The 20,072-nt window shown below is 42.0% G+C and overlaps 1 protein-coding gene across 5 annotated transcripts in view; it reads right to left on the bottom strand.

Moving 5' to 3' along the window:
• TNRC6B (trinucleotide repeat containing adaptor 6B) overlaps positions 1-20,072 on the bottom strand; it is a 291,478-nt gene that overhangs the window by 13,726 nt on the left and 257,680 nt on the right. For all 5 annotated transcript variants that reach the window (XM_064368066.1, XM_021668746.2, XM_064368065.1 and 2 more), the window contains 7 exons: positions 12,199-12,336; positions 9,827-10,003; positions 7,894-8,040; positions 7,548-7,643; positions 4,566-4,790; positions 4,041-4,111; positions 847-986 (listed from right to left, as the gene is read on the bottom strand). In XM_064368066.1, the coding sequence (XP_064224136.1) occupies positions 847-986; positions 4,041-4,111; positions 4,566-4,790; positions 7,548-7,643; positions 7,894-8,040; positions 9,827-10,003; positions 12,199-12,336 (994 nt within the window). The remainder of the gene's footprint in view (positions 1-846; positions 987-4,040; positions 4,112-4,565; positions 4,791-7,547; positions 7,644-7,893; positions 8,041-9,826; positions 10,004-12,198; positions 12,337-20,072) is intronic.

Raw genomic sequence — 20,072 nt, 5'->3', positions numbered from 1 at the left:
TAATGTAAACTGCAGACTTTTGGTGGTAATGATGTGTTCAGCAATCGTGACAAATACACCACTTTGGTGGAGGATGTTGACAACGGTGGAGGCTATTCATGTGTGGCAGCAGGAGATACATGAGAAATCTTTGTATCTTCCTCTCCATTTTTCTGCGGATCCTAAAACTGCTCAAAAACAAAATAAAGCCTTACATAAAAAGGAAAGAAAAATAGTCTCTTTTTCCCCCCATGTGAATTATGAGGCAAAACTCATATCCAAAGCATCAAAGCAACCTGGCTTTGGCCCCTGGAAGTGCTGTTCTTTCTCAGGCGCTCCTCGCTGCCTGAGCCTCCCCATTCCTGACTTGCAGTGTATCCGGCTTTCTGTCATGGCATCTGCAGCCAAGGGCAGCCAGCTCTTCTCTGTCCACCAGTTTGACAGTGGCAGGGAAGAGGATGGCCAAGATCTGATCTAGTCCCACCTAATTTAAGCAAAGACCCTGCTACTCACTAAGACCACAACATTTCATCATCTACAAAGAGGCTAGAGTAAGCAGCTAGATTCTATTATGAAAAAACAATGGCGCCGATGTGAGCTTTGTTTTACGTTATGTAGAATTTACTCAGTACTTCACAAATTAATTACATTTGGAATTCTGATGACTGGCCTCTGATATACACAGGACAATCCAAGTTTCGGTAGAAAGGACCTGGCACACCTGAGCACTCGAGACCTGCAGAGGCACGTGTGAGGTGCCATTCTCTATGTCTGTGCTTGTGCATCTTTAGTTCAGCAGCTGCCAGAATACTCACGGGTGCATCTTCATGCATGTTTGTCTACGTGGGTGCAGGATGGAATACTCACATGTGCAGTGCAGTTTGGGCTTTGGCTGCCTCCTGTTTGGTGCTGTATCGGATCAGGGCAGTGCCCTGGGTTAGATTCAGATGGAATGTCAGCAGTGGGCCATGCTGCATGCAGATCGTTCTCAAGGTTGACCCATCAATCTAAGAAGTAATGACACTCATGAGATAAGGACTGGAGGAGGCACCGTGAGAAAGGTAAATTTTAAGATATTGAAAGCACTGGCTGAGACCTAGTGAGCCCATTTTGCAAACAGAGTTTGCATAAATGCAGCTCAAAACAAAAGCATATGATTCAGCCTGTGGTCTGTTTTCTTTAGGACATAAATAGGTGGGAGTGTGTTTATTTGTGGAGCCAAAAAAGGGCAGAAATGAGATGGCATCCACATAAGAATGTAAGTTAACACTCTTAGCATCACTGCTCATCTTGAACATCTGATTATTTAAAATGCTGATGGCTGACCTAGTTCACAGCCTATCCAACACTGTCTTACCCCTACTTTGCCCATCTCAAGGTGAGACTATTTCTGCCTACTTCTCTGACTAAGTCCTCTGCTGACATCAGGCATTTTGATCGAAGGCTGTATTCCTCACCCCAGTTAGACTTTCATCACTTAGGACCTTCAGTGATTAGGGACAATTTTCCTAACCTGTGAAGTTGAATGAATAAACTTATTCACTCTATCTGATTAATTTATTTTGCATTAAGATCTTAAATAGGCATTTAAGATCAGTTCATCATTTCAGTTCATTTATTTGGAAGATAAACAGATTACTATTGGATTGCTTAAAAAGCTGTGCTACTGGTGGCAGTGGCAGACACCCTGTAGGATGGAAACCGGCAGTTTCTTGGTCTTACTGACTCTTCTGTCACCCAGGCTGGAGAGATGATTTGCTCTAATAACCTTTTAAGCTATGATAGAGATTAGTCTGCTCTTAGGAAGATTTGATTTTTAAAATTAATTCTAACACAAACACAGCCACCTCCATATTCATTTTATATGAATATATATGTATACTTAACATTTTCCTTTTTTTTTGTTTGAGACAGAGTCTCGCTCTGTCACCCAGGCTGGAGGGCAGTGGCACGATTTCGGCTCACTGCAGCCTCTGCCTCCCGGGTTGAAACGATTCTCCTGCCTTAGTCTCCCGAGTAGCTGGAACTACAGGTGCCCGCCACCATACCCAGAAAATTATTGTATTTTTAGTAGAGATGGGGTTTCACCATGTTGGCCAGGCTGGTGTGTAACTCCTGACCTCAGGTGATCCACCTGCCTCGGCCTCCCAAAAGTGCTGGGATTACAAGGCATGAGCCACCAAATCCAGCCAGCATTTTTATAAGATAGAACAAGTGAACAGCTGATTTGCCTTCCCAGGCTCCTTTCAAAACAGTGTATTCCTTATTGCTTCTCTCATTCTAATCATACCATAATCACCACATTGTGTGACAACTCTTAGGAAATAGAAGGCATACATAGTTTTGAGGATGGTCATATAAAATTCTTCATACTTCAGTATTAGCTAAAGAAATAACTTGGAACTCTGAGCTGAGTTGATTTGATACAGAGATTAAGTGGTAACCCACATCCTCCCTCATGTTAACTGTATGTAGGAAACTGTTTATCTCAATGTACAACTTGAAATACGAGTCCTGTGATTTACTCCCTATGAATGGGCAAATGTATTTAGGACATGTATTTTCCTACAGAGAATCATAATATGTGTTAGCATATTAAAAGGTCTAAGAAGTCTCAAAGTGAAGAAATCTGCTTAGATTTGTTTAAGCAAGTATACATGTCAAATGTATTAGACCAGAGACTGAATATCTCATGGAACACTCTGGAAAATGTTGGCTTAATAAAATGTGCATGAATCCACGTATGAATTAAATGCCAGACAATGCATTCTACGTGTCAAAAACAGGAGGCATGACTGATTCCTTTTAACAAGGTGTTGTGAGGGTGTTGTAAAGGTTGCGATGGCCTCAGTTTCGATGGGCCCATTTAACCTCATTCAAGTACTAAACATAATGCTTCTGCAAATGCCTCAGTTATCTAGCAAAAAGGGTGAAAGTCAGGGTGGCTTGGTGCAAATTAAGCCCCTCTACTGGAAAACCACCCGGAGGGTATGGTCTGATGAGGGCAAATTATAGTAATGCCATCTACACGTGAAGAGGGTGATAGACGGAGAGTTAAACATGCCCATGTAGCATTTATTAGCTATGAAGTCGAATGATCTCTTCCACTGGACAGATGGACGGTTAACTATTTACAAAGTGCAAAAACAGTGAATATGTTTTAAGAGAGAGAAAATACTGAGGTTTTCTAAATAAATTATGCATGAGATTATTATTAAGAAACCTAAAGAACTTAGTTGAGAAGGAAAGACACTTTTAGGGATGGGGAAGTATAGGTTCAGGTCTTGCTGGAGAATTAACACAGAACAGGTAGCTTCTGGGTGTCCTTAAAACACTCCCTTCTCCACTATGTTCTGGATTCCAACATGCACATCTGTATAGCGAATTGTGTCTACTATATAGAAATCACCAGAAAATACTGCCTTACTCTGTTTTTTCTCTTTCTCTGCCCCATAAGATCGGCAGGAACCCACTCTAGAGGGTTTCACCTAGTTTTATAAACTAGTTTTCAGTTTTATAAACTGTATGTGTCATCATTAGCTTGAAGGCAGGCATGAAGCCTCGTGGCCAGCATCCATCCCTCTCCAGAAGCAGGCTCTGAACTTTGGGTCGGGAGGGGACAGCCACCGCCTACAGTAAAGACCTCCTTACAGTGATCGGGAAATGAGCTTCCATATAACCTCCCACATCTCTGTATTTCCCTCTCTCTCTTTTGAGACAGGGTCTTGCACTGTTGCCCAACTTGGAGTGCAGTTCAATGCAATCACGGCTCACTGCAGCCTCCTTTGACCTTCTGGGCTCAAGTGATCCTCCCACCTCAGCCTCCTGAGCAGCTGGGACTACAGGTATGTGCCACCACGCCTGGCTAATTTTTAATTTTTTGTAGAAGCAGGGTCTCATTATATTGCTTGGATTGATCTTAGACAACTGGCTTTAAGCAATCCTCTCGCCTTGGCCTCCCAAAGTGCTGGGATTACAGGTGTGAAACATCACCAATAGTCTTTCTCTCTCTCTTAATATAATCAAATACTATCTAGAAAACCACGAGAAAGCATAATTACCTGTGGAGTGAGATTGTGAAGAACCAGCCAGTAACTAGGACGAACTGAGCCACCATCACTCCAGGTAGAGGCTATGAGCAACCAGAAAAATGGTTAGGAAGAGGAATAAAAAAAATTCAAGAAAGCCATGAGGGAGAAACATTTTCATGTAGCCCACATTTCTTCTCTGCTTTTATAAATTGTCTATCTTTTCCTCTGGACTCTGATCTCCTTTTCCTCTTCTACTGGTCCCTGACTCCTATGCACTCTTATGCCTCATTTGCAAGACAGTATTTTCCTCCCAGTGTTCTCACTCTGCCATTTTTACTCACTCATTTTACTCCATCTGTCCCTTGGGAGTTCTTGGGTCCCTTTGCCTTATACTGACTGACTTTCACTCAAGAGGTAGCTTCTCCTCTATCAGAAGAAAAACCAGACAACCATGACTTCCTCTCTTGGGAAGACCTCTCGGTGTCTTCACCATCTGTGTTAACATAAGCCCCTTGTGGATGGACAATGGTGCTCCTTTAGGCAGATCCTCCTCACCCGAGGCGAGCCGCGAGTCCTGTGTCCCCCACCCCCTGACTGATCGGGGTGCGGTGCTGCTCCAGGGAGATGATGGTTTGGGGTTGGTTAGACCAGGAGGTGGGCGGGGCAGCGGTGTAGTGTTCCTGGAGGAAATATGGTTTTTCCACATCTTGTTGGAGAGATGAGTGGGGTTGTGTCCTATGGGATCTGGGGACCATGTTGATTTGTAATCAGGGAACTTTGCTGTAAGAAGACAACATTAAGGAAGGAAAAAGGTTAGAGAGTTCACCTCTGTTGACAAATACACATGAGTTTTAACTACATACACATAAATACGTACACATTCATATTCTAAGAAGTAACAGTACACATTTTAAGCGTAGCAATACAAAATAACTCTGTTCTTTGAGCATAATGAACAGAAAATTTTCAGTGACTACTACTCTGAATTGATAGAATTATCATATGAATTAAAGATTTAATAAGATAACTAATTCTCTACTGCTTTCTTAGCTAAAAATGACTTGAAAAGGAGGATGCACTCAAGGAGAAAGTCTTCTTAAAGACACCAGATTCTGAGTAACAGTGAGAATGTGAATCCTAGCAGAACTGAAGTATTCTATAAATACTCATTGACTGAATGGAAAGTAATTAGAAAATTACACTTGTACCTTGATCCAGCGTATTAGATATTGATGTTCAAACAGATTGTTTAAAAAAATCAAGAAATATTCACTAAGGGCTTACTATGCATATGGCATTAAATCAGTGCTGTGAGTAATATAAATAATTATCCGTAAGAACCTCAAGCTCAGATGGGAAGGCAGAACAGATGAGCAACAGAACTGGTGACCCCAACACCATCACATATGTTCAATACGCAGAGGAGATCAAGAATGCTGGGCTTGCAGCAAAGGCTTTACAAGGACAGCTCTTGAAGGAGCTACATAAATGGATGGGCACAAAGAAACAGGAAAGCATAAACCAAGGTTCAACATAAACTCTCTCTATATGGAATATGATCCCCCTCAATTTTGGTTGAACAGTTCACAGAGGCAGAGAGCTAAAGGAGGTTATAAAGGTAGGCTGGGGACTCCTTAAGATACTATCAGGAGTTTTTTGAACTGATTCAGCATGGAGTGTTTAAATTACTATGATAGCAAATAGAATGGAACAGAGGAATGGATATTTGTAATATGATTGCAGAATAAGCCACTAAGGAGAAATCATCACTGCCTGGATCCAGGAATTGAGGGAGAGAGGAAAAAGGAAGAAAATACTGAGATTTTGTAACTAAATGATGCATGAGATCATTATTAAGAAACATAGGCCAGGCATGGTGGCTCACACTGGGAGGCTAAGGCAGGTGGATCACTTGACGTCAGGAGTTCAAGACCAGCCTGGCTAACGTGGTAAAACTCCATCTCTACTAAAAATACAAAAATGAGCTGTGTGTGGTGGTGGGCACCTGTAATCCCAGCTACTCAGGAGGCTGAGGCAGAAGAATCACTTGAACCTGGGAGGTGGAGGTTGCAGTGAGCCAAGATTGCTCCACTGCACTCCAGCTTGGGCAACCAACAGCAAAACTCCTTCTCAAAAAAAATATAAATAAAATAAATAAAGAAACACAAAGGCCGGGCGTGGTGGCTCATGCCTGTCATCCCAGCACTCTGGAAGGCTGAGGAGGGCAGATTACCTGAGGTCAGGAGTTCAAGACCAGCCTGGCCAACATGGTGAAACCCTATCTCTGGAAAAAAAAAAAAAAAAAGAAAGAAAGAAAGATCTTAGTTGAGAAAGAAAGACACTTTTGGGGGTGGGGAGTATAGGTTCAGTTTTAGACAAGTCTGAGGTGATTCTTGGGCCATTTCTCAGGTGAATTTCCAATTGTTGGAAAAAGATACATAATTCAATCTGTGATATGGGCATTTATAGGAGTAAAAGAGTTGGGTAACCAGACTAAGTGTTTATATGTAAAAGAAATCCTACAAAAGTAAAATGTATTCAAAACATGGGATATTGAGATGTCGTCCTTACTTGCTAGGAACCGAGGCAAGTTATATCAGCTCTCAGAACCTCACTCAGTTTCTTTATCCACAAAATAGGGGTAACAACAGGACTTACTCATAGCCTTTGGTGAAGGTAAAATAAAAATTCGTGTGGAAGGTTTAGCATGTTGCCTGGCCTGTGGGATCATTCCGTGAGTGGTAGGTTATGGCTGCACTACTGATATGACACCAAAGTGGGAAGAAAAATAAGACAGTCAGCAGCCCACCAGTCTGTAGCACCTTCGTAGGTGGCTAAAGGTCTGCTTTATTTGCTTATGTGCTGGGCAAAGCACATTAAGTCATAATGACTTTAACAGCTTAAGGTCCAACTTTTGCTGAAGCTGGCAATACTGAAGGTGCCAATACTAATACGTCTACCAATCAGTAAGGCACTGTGCTCAGTGAGTGACTTCAAACCCTTATTATATTCACTAACTCTTCCATTTCCTATTGTCTTTCAAAAAACATGAGGAACCTACCAAATGATGGTAAAATTAATCAAGGTCCTCTTTCTATTTTTCCCCCTTTGGCCAACTGCCCCTAGCCTTTGTCTATAAGTGGGAGGATTTTGAGAGAAAAGCCAGTGATAATTGGCTACTTTAGGAATAATAACCTGGTCTTAACTGGTTCTTCTCATGACCCATGATTTCTTGGCAGCCTTGTTAAAAGAGAAGCATGTGTGTCATTAGGACATGACTCCAGCCCTCTAAATATGCCAGCTCCCTGCAGTTATGTCACTACTGGCCTCATCCCAAAGTTGTATCTGCCTCATCCTCCCTGAGAGTAGAAGTTCCTCAAAGACATAGCAAATATAAAATATGTGCTTCCCTCTATACTGACCTATGCTACTGAACTGTCACAGTATACCTTACGAAATACATGCCAATTTCCTTTATAAAAGGGAACCTGACAAAAAAGTGCTAACCAAAGGGAAACAAAAAATTTACACTCATACCTGAAGTGCTATGAACGTTGGTAAAGGAATTGTCAGAGGCACTGTAGGGCCAGGCACCAGGTGAAGGCAGCGAGGTGTTGAGGGAAGAATTAGACCCTTGGGTAACAAAGAAGAAGAAGAAAATACTGAAGATAAATGTCGGTATAACCAGTAAAACCTTGAGAGTATTTTATTTAAACTTCAGTAGGCTGGAGGACAAAATATGTCTGACAAATAAAGATGAAAAGCAATATTCTGACTTTTTTTGGTTAAACTTTTAGGTACCGGCAAGTACAAATGAAGTCACAGACTGACAACTAGGAAAATGCTGGGTGTTGAATATACAAGAGATGCTTTGCTCAATTACCTGTGGTGTTATCCCGCAGCAGTTGGTGGTCAGTATCTACAATGGGAGATGTGGCTGTACCCCCCAGCACACTTCCTGGGGTGACATAGGGGTCGGATTCAGGGTCAATGTTTTGGATACCTTTCCATGGCACTCCTGGTTGGAATTCTGAGACAAGGAAAACAAATATTAGAGCAGGAAGGTTGTTAAAAAAAAAAGATATAGTATTTTTTTTTATATAAGAAATGGGTCTGTGAGTCTGGGCGCGGTGGCTCACGCCTGTAATCACAGCACTTTGGGAGGCCAAGGTGGGCGGATCACAAGGTCAGGAGTTTGAGACCAGCCTGGCCAATATGGTGAAACTCCGTCTCTACTAAAAAATACAAAAATTAGCTGGGCATGGTGGGACATGCCTGTAGTCCCAGCTACTCAGGAGGTTGAGGCAGAAGAATCACTTGAACCTGGGAAGTAGAAGTTGCAGTGAGCCAAGATCATGCCACTGTACTCCAGCCTGGGTGACAGAGCAAGACTCCATCTCAAAAAAAAGAAAAAAGAAAAGAAATAGGTCTGTGAAAAATATAAATACTGAATTTATATACTGATTTTCATCACAAAATTAAGAAAAAAAATCAACATAAACATATACTCCTGCCAACAGCACGTTTGTGTTATAACACTGTCTGTGGGGTGAACTTGAAGCCACAGCTCATTCCTGGCCCTGGTAACCTGATCCTCCTGCTCCCAGGAGACTTCAGGCCTGAAGGCAGGAAAAGCAGGAGTAAGAACTCTGGTGTTCATAAGAATTATCCAAGCATCTAGACCAAGAACCGGGTGAAAATATGGGCTAGAGATCAGTGTCCTTTCTCATTTTCCTTACCAGATGTTGGCCAAAATGCAAAAAGTGTTATACAAATGCAAGATGGAACATCCAGGGATAATTTAGCTTAGCAAAAGAAAGCCTAGAATATACACGAGAGCTCAGAATTTTTTTATTGGTCAATTAAATCATTTTAGAATTTTAAAGCTATGTGATAGAATAAACTTTCATTTTCCCAATTGTTATGAGAAAGAGCAATGTGTACCATATATGAACAATCTACATCATACAATTTTACTTTAATAAAATGAAACTATACATATTCGTATCACAAATATGTATGCACAGAAAGAGGTCTAGGAGGACATATATTTATGGAATTACTGATTTTAATTTTTGCTTTATTAAATGTTCCCATTTTTCTATCATGAGAATAGATTACTATGTCCAACAAAAGAGAGGGAGAGAGAAAAAAATTAACAAATAATTTCATTGCAATCACTACTGCATACTTAGAACCTAACTGATAATAAAAACCTGCCTAAGAACTAACAAATCAATTCAACAGACACTTCAAAAGAACCCATGTTACAAGGCATCCTATGCATGGGACGAATACCAAGGCCCAGCTACAGTGTCACTTATCTCCAGATTCCCCAACTAACAAAAATTTTCTATCTTCCCACAGCACATGTCTTGCTTCTAAGAGACAATTTTTTTTTTTTTGAGACGACGTCTTGCTCTGTCACCCAGGCTGGAGTGCAGTGGCACAATCTCAACTCACTGCAACCTCTACCTCCCAGGTTCAAGTGATTCTCCTGCCTCAGCCTCCTAAGTAGCTGGGACTACAGGCGTGCGCCACCATGCCCAGCTAATTTTTGTATTTTTAGTAGAGACGGGGTTTCACCATGTTGACCGGGATGGTCTCAATCTCTTGACCTCGTGATCCACCCGACTCGGCCTCCCAAAGTGCTGGGATTACAGGCGTGAGCCACCGCGCCTGGCCTAACAATTACTGAATGAAAAAATGAAAGCAAGTGCCTTAGTAACATGAGTCACAAAAGCAGTGTGTTCTGAACCTGAAACTGACAATTACAAAACAAATGCTATCCTAGAAAAGCATTTCCTGGACAATACCTGGAGGCCAACTGGCATTGCTGGATTTACTTCCGATTTTATTTGTTGGTGGAGATTTGGCAGGTAACCAGCTATCACCAGCAGGACCCGTATGGCCACCCAGTGTGTCACCAGGGATGATATCAAACTGGTTGTACGGTGACCCTCCCCGGGTCTTACCAGGGGCCACTATAGCGCCTGAGAAAAGAGAGGAAATTAATTCATCCAGAATAACTCCTATGAATGGAACTTGTCTATTTTTTATTCATTGGAACTCAGTCTTCTGAAGCTGATGGAGTACATACAAACAGCACTGCAGTAAGAGGTTGCATTAGAGACTCAGCACATAATTACTAAGCAGCAAGACCATGAACAAGTCATTTCACCTCTCTGAGCCTCTCAGTTCCTTATTTAGGCACACAGGATTGTTCTCATGCTTGAATGTTGCTTTCAGTTTTAAAATTCCATAGTCTTATGAAATTAATGAAATGTTCACAAACTAGCAATCTTATCATCATCCCTAGTTTCTATGCTAATGACCCAAGAGTGAGAAATGGGGAAAATTCTAACAATCTGTAGCACATAAGGTTTTTAACTAAATTTCTACTGATGCTACCCACCCAGGTTCTTAAGGGCTGGCTGATCAGGCTTAGATTAGCTGGAAGCAGCAGTATAAACAGAGAGTCCATTGGAGAGAAAAGCATCTGCAATTGCTTTAAATTCCAAGGCACTGAGATGGAAATCCCGCCTCGGGTCTTTGCCAGCACAAGACCAGCAATGAACTCTGCAGCTCTGGGATCCATGGCCTCACACATAAAGAACAGCAAATCCTTTGTAACTGCTTTCCTTAGAGCATTTCAGTGGTTTTGCCGGTGCCCCCATCACACATTTTATATGCTACGGGGCAGGAAAATAATTAAAAGCTTAAAATTACCTTGAACTAACAAAATGTGCATTTTAAATAAAATTTTAGGCATCAGTGAGATACCAGTCTACTTATTTCTCAAATGAATTTTACATACTGTATCAGGTCACTTAACCTATTCTTAGGATGCTGCTTGTGAAGGGATAAAATTATTTCCAGGGTGATGCAGCCTAATGGGAGTAATATCAAAACTATCTCCATGTGCAGCTAAGAGGACATTTGCTTTTCTGGAGCTACTGACAAATCTGGCTCAGAAGCACATTATGGTGAAGCAGTGGAAAATGAAAAGCTCAATTACTTTGGGGATTGCTAAGGAAACGTGAAAACATGATCCATAAGCTCTAAAAAGGCAAGTAGAGATTTTGTCTTCGAGATATCCTCTCACGTGCCATTTCCTATTTATTATCATGCACCTACCTTTGGGGACAAGGGGACCAGGTGAATCATCAGCCTAAGGAAGCACTGAAAGTGCCCAAAGCTATAGCTGACAGTGGGCTTGGATTATTCCATCAACAAACAGATTTTACAATGTCAATAAATCATTTTTGTCTTCATGTCATGAAACCAAATGATAATGCTGAGGGATGGCAGGCAGAGAGCTCCATGTGGCTATTTCACCAGCCTCCCGGATGGGCTTATTAAAGAGTGGTTTATAAAGGAAATCTGAAAGGCTTCAGACTGAATGACTTGGCTGGGGCTGAGGCCTGCCAGGGCGCTGCAGCAGGAACAGCCAGACACCTCTTTATACTTGGTTCTCATGGATACAGTTAAGTCCAAGTGAATTACTGTCAAGTGAAACAAACACTGAAACAAAGGCTGAAGGAAGGTTCTGAGACCTTTTATCTGTTTTACAGGGAAATAGAGAAGCCCTTACAGAGAATAATAGAGAGGAAAAGCCGACCCACATCACAACCAAAGCCTGCAATGCCCTTAAATGCTGTCTTGCAGACACTCTAATTCACATAGAATAAGAAAGCTTTGTGAAAAGTTCAAATCTCATGTAGTATGATCTAACAGTCATCCTTTGAAGATTACAAGGCAGGACATTTTTTTTAAAGCTGATGAACTTAATATGGTTCAAATAACCAACAAGATCAGTATTTGTTATGATCCCTTGCTCTGCAAAACAAAGCAAAACAAACTCAACTCAACAAGCTGACTCTGCTCCCTCAGCCAACTTATTAGGGTTTCACCCTGGTGGGTGCTCAAGTTCACTGCTACCACTCTCAATCATGGTAGCTGAAAAATTCTGCTCCCCTTAATTAGAACTAGCACTTTATATTTCTTATAATTTAACATACATGTGACTCTGTCCTTCCTCCATAGGCGATCACAGGATTCAGGAAGAAAGGAATACCAAGAGACTCATTAAGAAAAAACTAAAGTTCTGTACTTCAAAACAGTATTATAGGATGTTTCATCAAGACCTGCTGAGGGTTGGGGCTCTAGCTTTCAGTGCTTCTCTTACCATTTTTGTGCATATTGGCTTCCTGTGTGGCTACAGAGGGCAGCCCCTCCATCATGGAGGTCCACTGTTTAAAGCGAGACTCAGTTCCAGCCTCCTTCCCACCAACCATGCCATAGTCCATGCCGCCAGAGCTGAAGCCTATAAAGGAGAAGACCACATTTTATAAGTCTCTAGCATCAGTAACAAGAGTTCTGAAGCAGACCCCACGAATGCCTTCAGGTGTCATTCAGACTAATTCACCAAGTTTCTCTATTCAGAAACAGGTATTTTTGATTCCAAGTTTAGATCTTGGCTCTTGCTTCCTAAAAAAGTGATGTCTCTCTGTGAAGGTATTAAGACATGTATGACTACCATGGATTAGCTCCATCTCAGTGCATTCCTGCATGCCCTTTTTCTTGTTCATTCAGCTGACATATGTCCCAGGCAGGATGCTGGTGCTAGCCACTCTCCGACTGAGATGGGGAAGACTACATACAACCAGTGTAGCCCAACAGCAGTGACAGAGCTGTCATCAGGGAATCTTGGGGAAGGAGAGGCTTTGCAGAAGGGACATGTGAGCTAGGGCCTAAGGTAGTATTTGGGGAAGTCAAGGAAACCAGGTACATTTAGGGAACGGTGAGAGATTCAAATGACTCCAATGTTTAGCTAACTCTGGGATGAAGTGAGGCGGAGAGTGGTGGGGGTGTGGAGAAATAAGAGTCATGTCATGTAGGGTCTTTATATATTAGACCAAGGAATAGGAACTTTTTTTTCCTGTAAGACACGAGATAATAGAAATTTTAAGCATGTGAGAGGATAACTAATAATGTATTTTAGGAAGAGAATTAGTAGCCTTGCAATGGGTGGAGGTCAGGGCAGAATCTGAAAGACAAATTTGAAAGTAGACTTTAAGCAGTGGGGAAGACCCCAAAGCTTGAATAGGTGAGTAGTTAAGAGTTCTCAGTTCACTTTGCCATGAGCCCCAGGTAAGCTTCAGGGGAAGAGCCTTGGGTAATGTTCTCTGGAGAGCTGGAAGCCACATAGCAGAAGCTGGATACCACATAGCAGAAGCTGGATAATGGAGTGTAACAGGATCCATCATCCATTTGGGTCAGAATATATGTGACACTTGCTCATACAACCTCTCAAAAAAGAAAAATAAAGGACTAAAACAGATGAAACAGGGGAGGGGAAAAACAATAAATGACCACAGAAAAATGAGAATGAGCCACAGGAAGTACAGAGCAGCAGCATGAACGCAGGCACCCCAGTGAGGTGAGCAAGGCTCCCACCACGGCAGAGCCAACCTACCCTGCCCCAAGATGTGTAACTCCAGCCAGGCCAGACTCCACACTGTACCCACGGCGGGTCCTCAGTTTCCATCTATCCAAATCCCACTGAGGGCCCAGGTTATGTTTTTCTTCCCCTGTGCTTATTTTAGTCGTCTGGGATAGTTTTATAGATGCATAATAAATCTAGTAAAAATCTAACACCTTCCTGACCCATGTTAAAAATGTTGCTATTTATATAAAGAACAGTGTTCTTTCATACTTTGTAACTGAATTTACTAGTTCAAAATGATTGGTGGGTGGGGGTGGGGAGCAGAAATCTTTAGAATGAGATGAAAATATTTCAAATGAAATTATTATTATTTTTTGGAGATGGAGTCTCGCTCTGTTATCCAGGCTGGAGTGCAGTGGCGTGATCTCAGCTCATTGCAACCTCCGCCTCCTGGGTTCAAGCAATTCTCCTGCCTCAGCCTCCCAAGTAGCTGGGACTACAGGCACACGCTGCCACATCTAGCTAAGTTTTTGTATTTTTAGTAGAGACAGGGTTTCACCATGTTGCCCAGGATAGTCTCGAACCCCTGAGCTCAGGAAATCCACCCGCCTCAGCCTCTCAAAGTGCTGGGATTACAGGTGTGAGCCACTGCGCCTGGCCTTATTATTTTTTAAAGAAGAGTTTGAGGCATTTTTTTCTTTCTTTCATCCTAGGTAGCAGAAATTAGATTGGAGGGCACGGAAGTTGCAAGGAACAAAGGTTTTCTCTGACATAAGCCTTAATGGCCTAAACAGGTTGCTCCTTGGGTAAATTACACTTCTGCCTTTGAGAAAACCAGGCCAAGGTGCTTGGATTCCAGGCCACCTGAAAGCTCAGTTCTAATCACTGAGAAAGAGCTTTTGGAAATAACCTAAGATTCTGGCAAAGATTAAAAAGAATGCTAACATTAGTAAGAAGAGGAGGAACCATTCCTTACACATTAATTTTCTTTGAACTTATTCTAAAATTTTCTGTAAAACCCATAGTAAATTAAATTTCTTCAATTTTAGCTGCTTAGTTTTTTTCTGGTGACAAATGAAACGCAGAAAATTAAAGAGTTACAGGAAACGGGCAAAAAGGCCAGGTGCAATGGCTCACCAGCACTTTGGGAGTCCAAGGCGGGCAGATCACGAGGTCAAGAGATCGAGATCATACTGGCCGACATGGTGAAACCCCATCTCTACTAAAAGTACAAAAATTAGCTGGGTGTGGTGCTACGCACCTGTAATCCCAGCTACTTGGGAGGCTGAGGCAGGAGAATTGCTTGAACCTGGGAGGCGGAGGTTGCAGTGAGCCGAGATCTCACCACTGCACTCCAGCCTGATGACAGAGCAAGATTCCGTCTCAAAAAAAAGAAAAAGGGCAAAAAAAGAAAAAAAAAGAAAAAAGAAGAGAAAAAGAAAGAGGAAAGAAGGAAAGAAAAAGAATGAAACAAAGAAAAAGAGAGAAAGAAAAAGTAAGCAAGCAAGGAAAGAACTCAGCAGCTCCATGAATCTTGGGGAAAGTGGGCACCTGATTCATTAGAGACTTGGGGATCAAATGCCACCACAGTAGGACAGTCCCAGCACTGGCTCACAAGGTTTGGTCAGGAAAGATTATTCAAGGGTTCAGGGAACAAATAGGTGAGGAAATTGTCTTGAAAGTTTCAATCTATAAGCCTGAAAGTATGAGAGGAAAAATCAGGCGAAGATGTATATAATTTTCTTTGATGTCACGTGGTAACTGGCATGACACTAAGATATGGCATGTGTCCGATGGATTTTGATGGAAGGAATTTTGGGGCACTGTGCTCTAGTGGCTGCATTAACAAAGAATAGACAGTGCTTTGCTAGTGACCTTTGGTTATTTACAAGCTATCATACCTCTAAACCCAAGAAAATACTGACTTCATTGTACTTTCTACTACAGCAAAACTAAATTTCCTCAGTACAACCAAGTGGTTTCCCTGAAATTTCCAGCTCAAAAACAGTGATTTAGCTCAAATTAAGCCATTTAGTTCAGTTCAATGAATATTTATGGACAGTCTAATCTCTGCCAGGCCCTGTGTTAGGAGCTGAGGTACAAACAGAGATAAGACATGCCCCTTGCTTATCACCTGCTTTTATCATTCTTGCAAGGACAACCCTTTGCCTGCCTCATCTGTCCTTGGCAGAATTACCTTCTCTCATCTCCACACACCCTAATTCATGGTCTATTCATGAAAAACATTTGGCTCCATTCTTACATCCTTGAGAAAATGCTCTTAAATTAACTTGTCCTTACACTGATCTTGCCTTCACTTTCTTTGTTTACAGTTCTGTTTTCTGCTCCTCTTTTTCCTATATATTAAAAAACAAATTACTGTTTTTATAACTATAATAATTATTTTTTAAAAATCACCTATAATTGGCCATCCTAACACAACTGTTCTAAATCCATGTCCACCCATACACCTGGTATTGATACAATCATAATTGCAGCATGGATACAATTACTCTTCTGTCATTTTTTACAATCTCCAATATTTATACAGCTTTAATTTTCACAGGGTATACCACACAGATAAATATTATAAATTATGATAAATTTTAAACATCAAAAGTGAAATTTTATTAGAAATGCATTTTCTAAGAAGATGAATTACTTTGTTTCTAAATGAGTTCAGATATCTACGGTAACCAAGACTCCTTACTAGAATGAGACAGAGTTTTCTCTACTGTCTTATTTTAAATTTTTTTGTTGACATAAAGTGGTAAGAAATCTTATGCATGTAAATAAGTAGATGGGAACAGAAGGAGTCTTGTTATAACATGAATTACTTCTCTGAATTTCTTTTAAAGTATATGTTCTTTGCCCTAGCCCAGTAACACAGATACTAAAATATAATTTTTAGATAGGTCATTATCACCTAACAATTCAATTCAATGAGGTATATTTTCTTTTTTTGAGACAGGGAGTCTTGCTGTGTCACCCAGGCTGGAGTACAATTGTGAGGTCTCGGCTCACTGCAAACTCTGCCTCTCAGGGTCAAGTGATTCTCCTGCCTTAGCCTTCCCAGTAGCTGGGATTACAGGTGCCCGCCAACACGCCTGGCTAATTTTTGTATTTTTAGTAGTAACAGGGTTTTACCATGTTGGCCAGGCTAGTCTTGAACTCCTGACCTTGTGATCTGCCCGTCTCAGCCTCCGAAAGTGCTGGGATTGCAGGCGTGAGCCGCTGTGCCTGGCCTCAATCACGTATATTTTCTTTCTTTTTTTTTCTGAAAAGGAGTCTCTCCCTCTGTCACCCAAGTTGGATTGCAATGGCACGATTTCGGCTCACTGCAACCTCTGCCTCCCAGGATAAAGTGATTCTCTTGCCTCAGTCTCCCAAATAGCCGGGACTATAGGCAGGCGCCAGCTCAGCTTGCTAATTTTTGTATTTTTAGTAGAGACGGGTTTCTCCGTGTTGGTCAGGCTGGTCTTGAATTTCTGACCTCAGGTGATTCACCCGCCTTGGCCTCCTGAAGTGCTGGGATTACCTGGTATGAGCAACTGCACCCAGCCTTAATTAGGTATATTTTCAATTTTGCTAAAGGCAGAGAATTAGAAACCATCTATTTTACAAAAGAATCAGTAAGGATTACTTAAGCAGTCATTAGTCATTCAACTTCTTAATTTTGAGATAATGTAACAAAGAGGTTTTATCAAGACATATTAAGAAACTTTCAATTATTCTTGCTACTCTTTCACCTAAAGGTATCCTTTTTAGTTCAACATACTTAGCATGAGGAAAACTGAAATACTGTTCATTTTATTACATCTTTGGCATTTAATTTTTTAGAAAAAATATTTTAATTTCAATATATGCTTTAAATATATTTTCGTCAAATAATTTATTCAAAAGTCAGCCAAATTGAACTTTCAGTCCTAAAATGTATTTTTTTTAATTAAAATAATAATAATAATAATCATGGCTGAGGCTGGTGAGAGTTTTTTTTTTTTTTTTTTTTTTTTTTGAGACAGTTTTGCTCTTGTTACCCAGGCTGGAGTGCAGTGGCATGATATCGGCTCACCGCAACCTCCACCTCCTGGGTTCAAGCAATTCTCCTGCCTCAGCCTCCCAAGTAGCTGGGACTATAGGTGTGCACCACCATGCCCCGCTAATTTTTGTATTTTTAGTAGAGACGGGGTTTCACCGTGTTGACCAGGATGGTCTTGATCTCTTGACCTCGTGATCCACCCGCCTCGGCTTGCCAAAGTGCTGAGATTACAGGCGTGAGCCACCGTGCCTGGCCATATATATATTTTTTAATTTTACTTTTTCATCTGAGTTAACCTGTGTGAAGGCAACCTAAAATGTATTCTTTAATTCAAATAAATGTGATAATGCTAAATAAGGAAAAATATATATATATTTTTTGAGACGGAGTCTTGCTCTGTCACCTGGCTGGAGTTCAGTGGCATGATCTCGGCTCACTGCAACCTCCGCCTCCTGGGTTCAAGCTATTCTCCTGCCTCAGCCACCCAGGTAACTGAGAATACGGGTGCACGCCGCCATGCACGTTTAGGAGAGATAGCGTTTCACCATATCGGCCAGGCTGGTCTTGAACTCCTGACCTTGTGATCTGCCTGCCTCAGCCTCCCAAAGTGCTGGGATTGTACGCATGAGCCACAGCAACAGGACTGTGATTTTAGTTTCTTAACAACTAACTGAGGAAATGATGTAGATGTTTTTCCCTGGGCTTTATCTGATCCATTCTGAAAATGTGTATTAAAAAAAGAAAATCAGTGTCACTAATATATACTGTTCAAGCTGTTAGAGTACAAAGAATTGAAAAGAACTGTGTGCATTTAAATATGTGAAAGGCTGCTTCTGACTTTCAGAAACTCTTTCTTTGCACTGACTGGACTCTACCTTCAGAACTATGCACTCTTTGATAAACAGGGATGAAAGAGGTAAGTCACCCTGCTTTACTGTCACGTTGTGTCTAAATTCAGGATAGCTCAACACATGCCAAGACATCTAGCCAACTTGATTAAGAAGGAAATACGGCTGGGCAAGGTGGCTCACATCTGTAATCCGAGCAGTTTGGGAGGCTGAGGGGGGCGGATCATGAGGTCAGGAGTTTGAAAGTTTTATCAACGTGGTAAAACTTTGGCTCTACTAAAAATACAAAAATTCGCCGGGTGTGGTGGCGCGTCACGCCTCAGCTACTCAGCAGGCTGAGGCAAGAGATTTGCTTGAACCAAGGAGGCGGAGGTTGCAGTGAGCCAAGATCGTGCCACTGCACTCCAATCTGGGCAACAAAGTGAGACTGTCTCAAAAAAAATAAAATAAATAAATAAATCAAAAGGCCTGGGTGCCATGGCTCATGCCTGTAATCCCAGCATTTTGGGAGGCCAAGGCAGGTGAATCACGAGGTCAAGAGATTGAGATCATCCTGGCCAACATGGTGAAACCCCGTCTCTACTAAAAATACAAAAATCAGCTGGGCGTGGTGGCACACGCCTATAGTCCCAGCTTCTCAGGAGGCTGCGGCAGGAGAATCACTTGAACCCAGGAGGCAGAGGTTGCAGTGAGCTGAGGTCTCGCCACTGCACTCCACCCTGGGCAACAGAGTGAGGCTCCATCTCAAAAAAAGGAAATCTGGCATAAAGACACCTTTGTTAGTAATCAAGGGAGGCTCCCCCATGCTTGGTACCCTGGTGTTCTGCAGCCCAGATAAGCACACAGTAAAAAGATGTGGGATGACAGCAGAGCTGCCCTTCTTCTATGTCAAGTACAAGAAAGGTTATTTCAAATTTAAGTCAGTTCGCAGGCAGATCACCTTTAAGAAAACAGGCTGGGCGTGGTGGCTCACGTCTATAATCCTAGCACTTTAGGAAGCCAAGGCAGGCAGATCACCTGAGGTCAGGAGTTTGAGACCAGCCTCGCCTACATGGCGAAACCCCATCTCTACTAAAAATACAAAAATTAGCTGGGCATGGTGGTGCATGCCTGTAATCCCAGCTACTCGGGAGCCTGATGTGGGAGAATTGCTTGAACTCGGGAGGTGGAGGTTGCAGTGAGCCGAGATCAAGCACTGCACTCCAGTCGAGGCAACAGAACAAGACTTCCTCTCAGAAAAAAAAAAAAAGAAAGAAAACCGTTGGTGGAAGCTGAGGATCTACAAAGCAAATCCGTTAAAATATCAAGCTCAAGAACACCTTGAAGTCTTGGCTCAACCCTTGTACGTGCAGTAGGAGAATCATGGGGTTGGCACACAGTCAGCCAGTGCCATTTGTCCAGGGTCACACTGTCAGCTAGAACTAGCAATTTCATGTCTTCCCAACTCTTGTTTTTTTGTTTTGTTTTGAGACAGAATCTCACTCTGTTGCCCAGGCTGGAGTACAGTGACACAATCTAGGCTCACTGCAACCTCCACCTACTGGGTTCCAGTGATTCTCTTGTCTCAGCCTCCCCAGGAGCTGGGATTACAGGCGCGCGCTACCACGCCTGGCTGATTTTTCTATTTTTAGTAGAGATGGGGTTTCACCAAGTTAGTCAGGCTGGTCTCAAACTCCTGACCTTATGATCTACCTGCCTTGGCCTTCCAAAGTGCTGGGGTTACAGAT

The sequence above is a fragment of the Aotus nancymaae genome, unplaced genomic scaffold, assembly GCF_030222135.1.
Source record: "Aotus nancymaae isolate 86718 unplaced genomic scaffold, 86718_ANA_hifiasm-v0.15.2.pri h1tg000076l, whole genome shotgun sequence".
NCBI lineage: Eukaryota > Metazoa > Chordata > Mammalia > Primates > Aotidae > Aotus > Aotus nancymaae.
The sequence above is the reverse complement of the archived record's forward strand: the minus strand, read 5'-3'. Positions and strand labels throughout refer to the sequence as shown.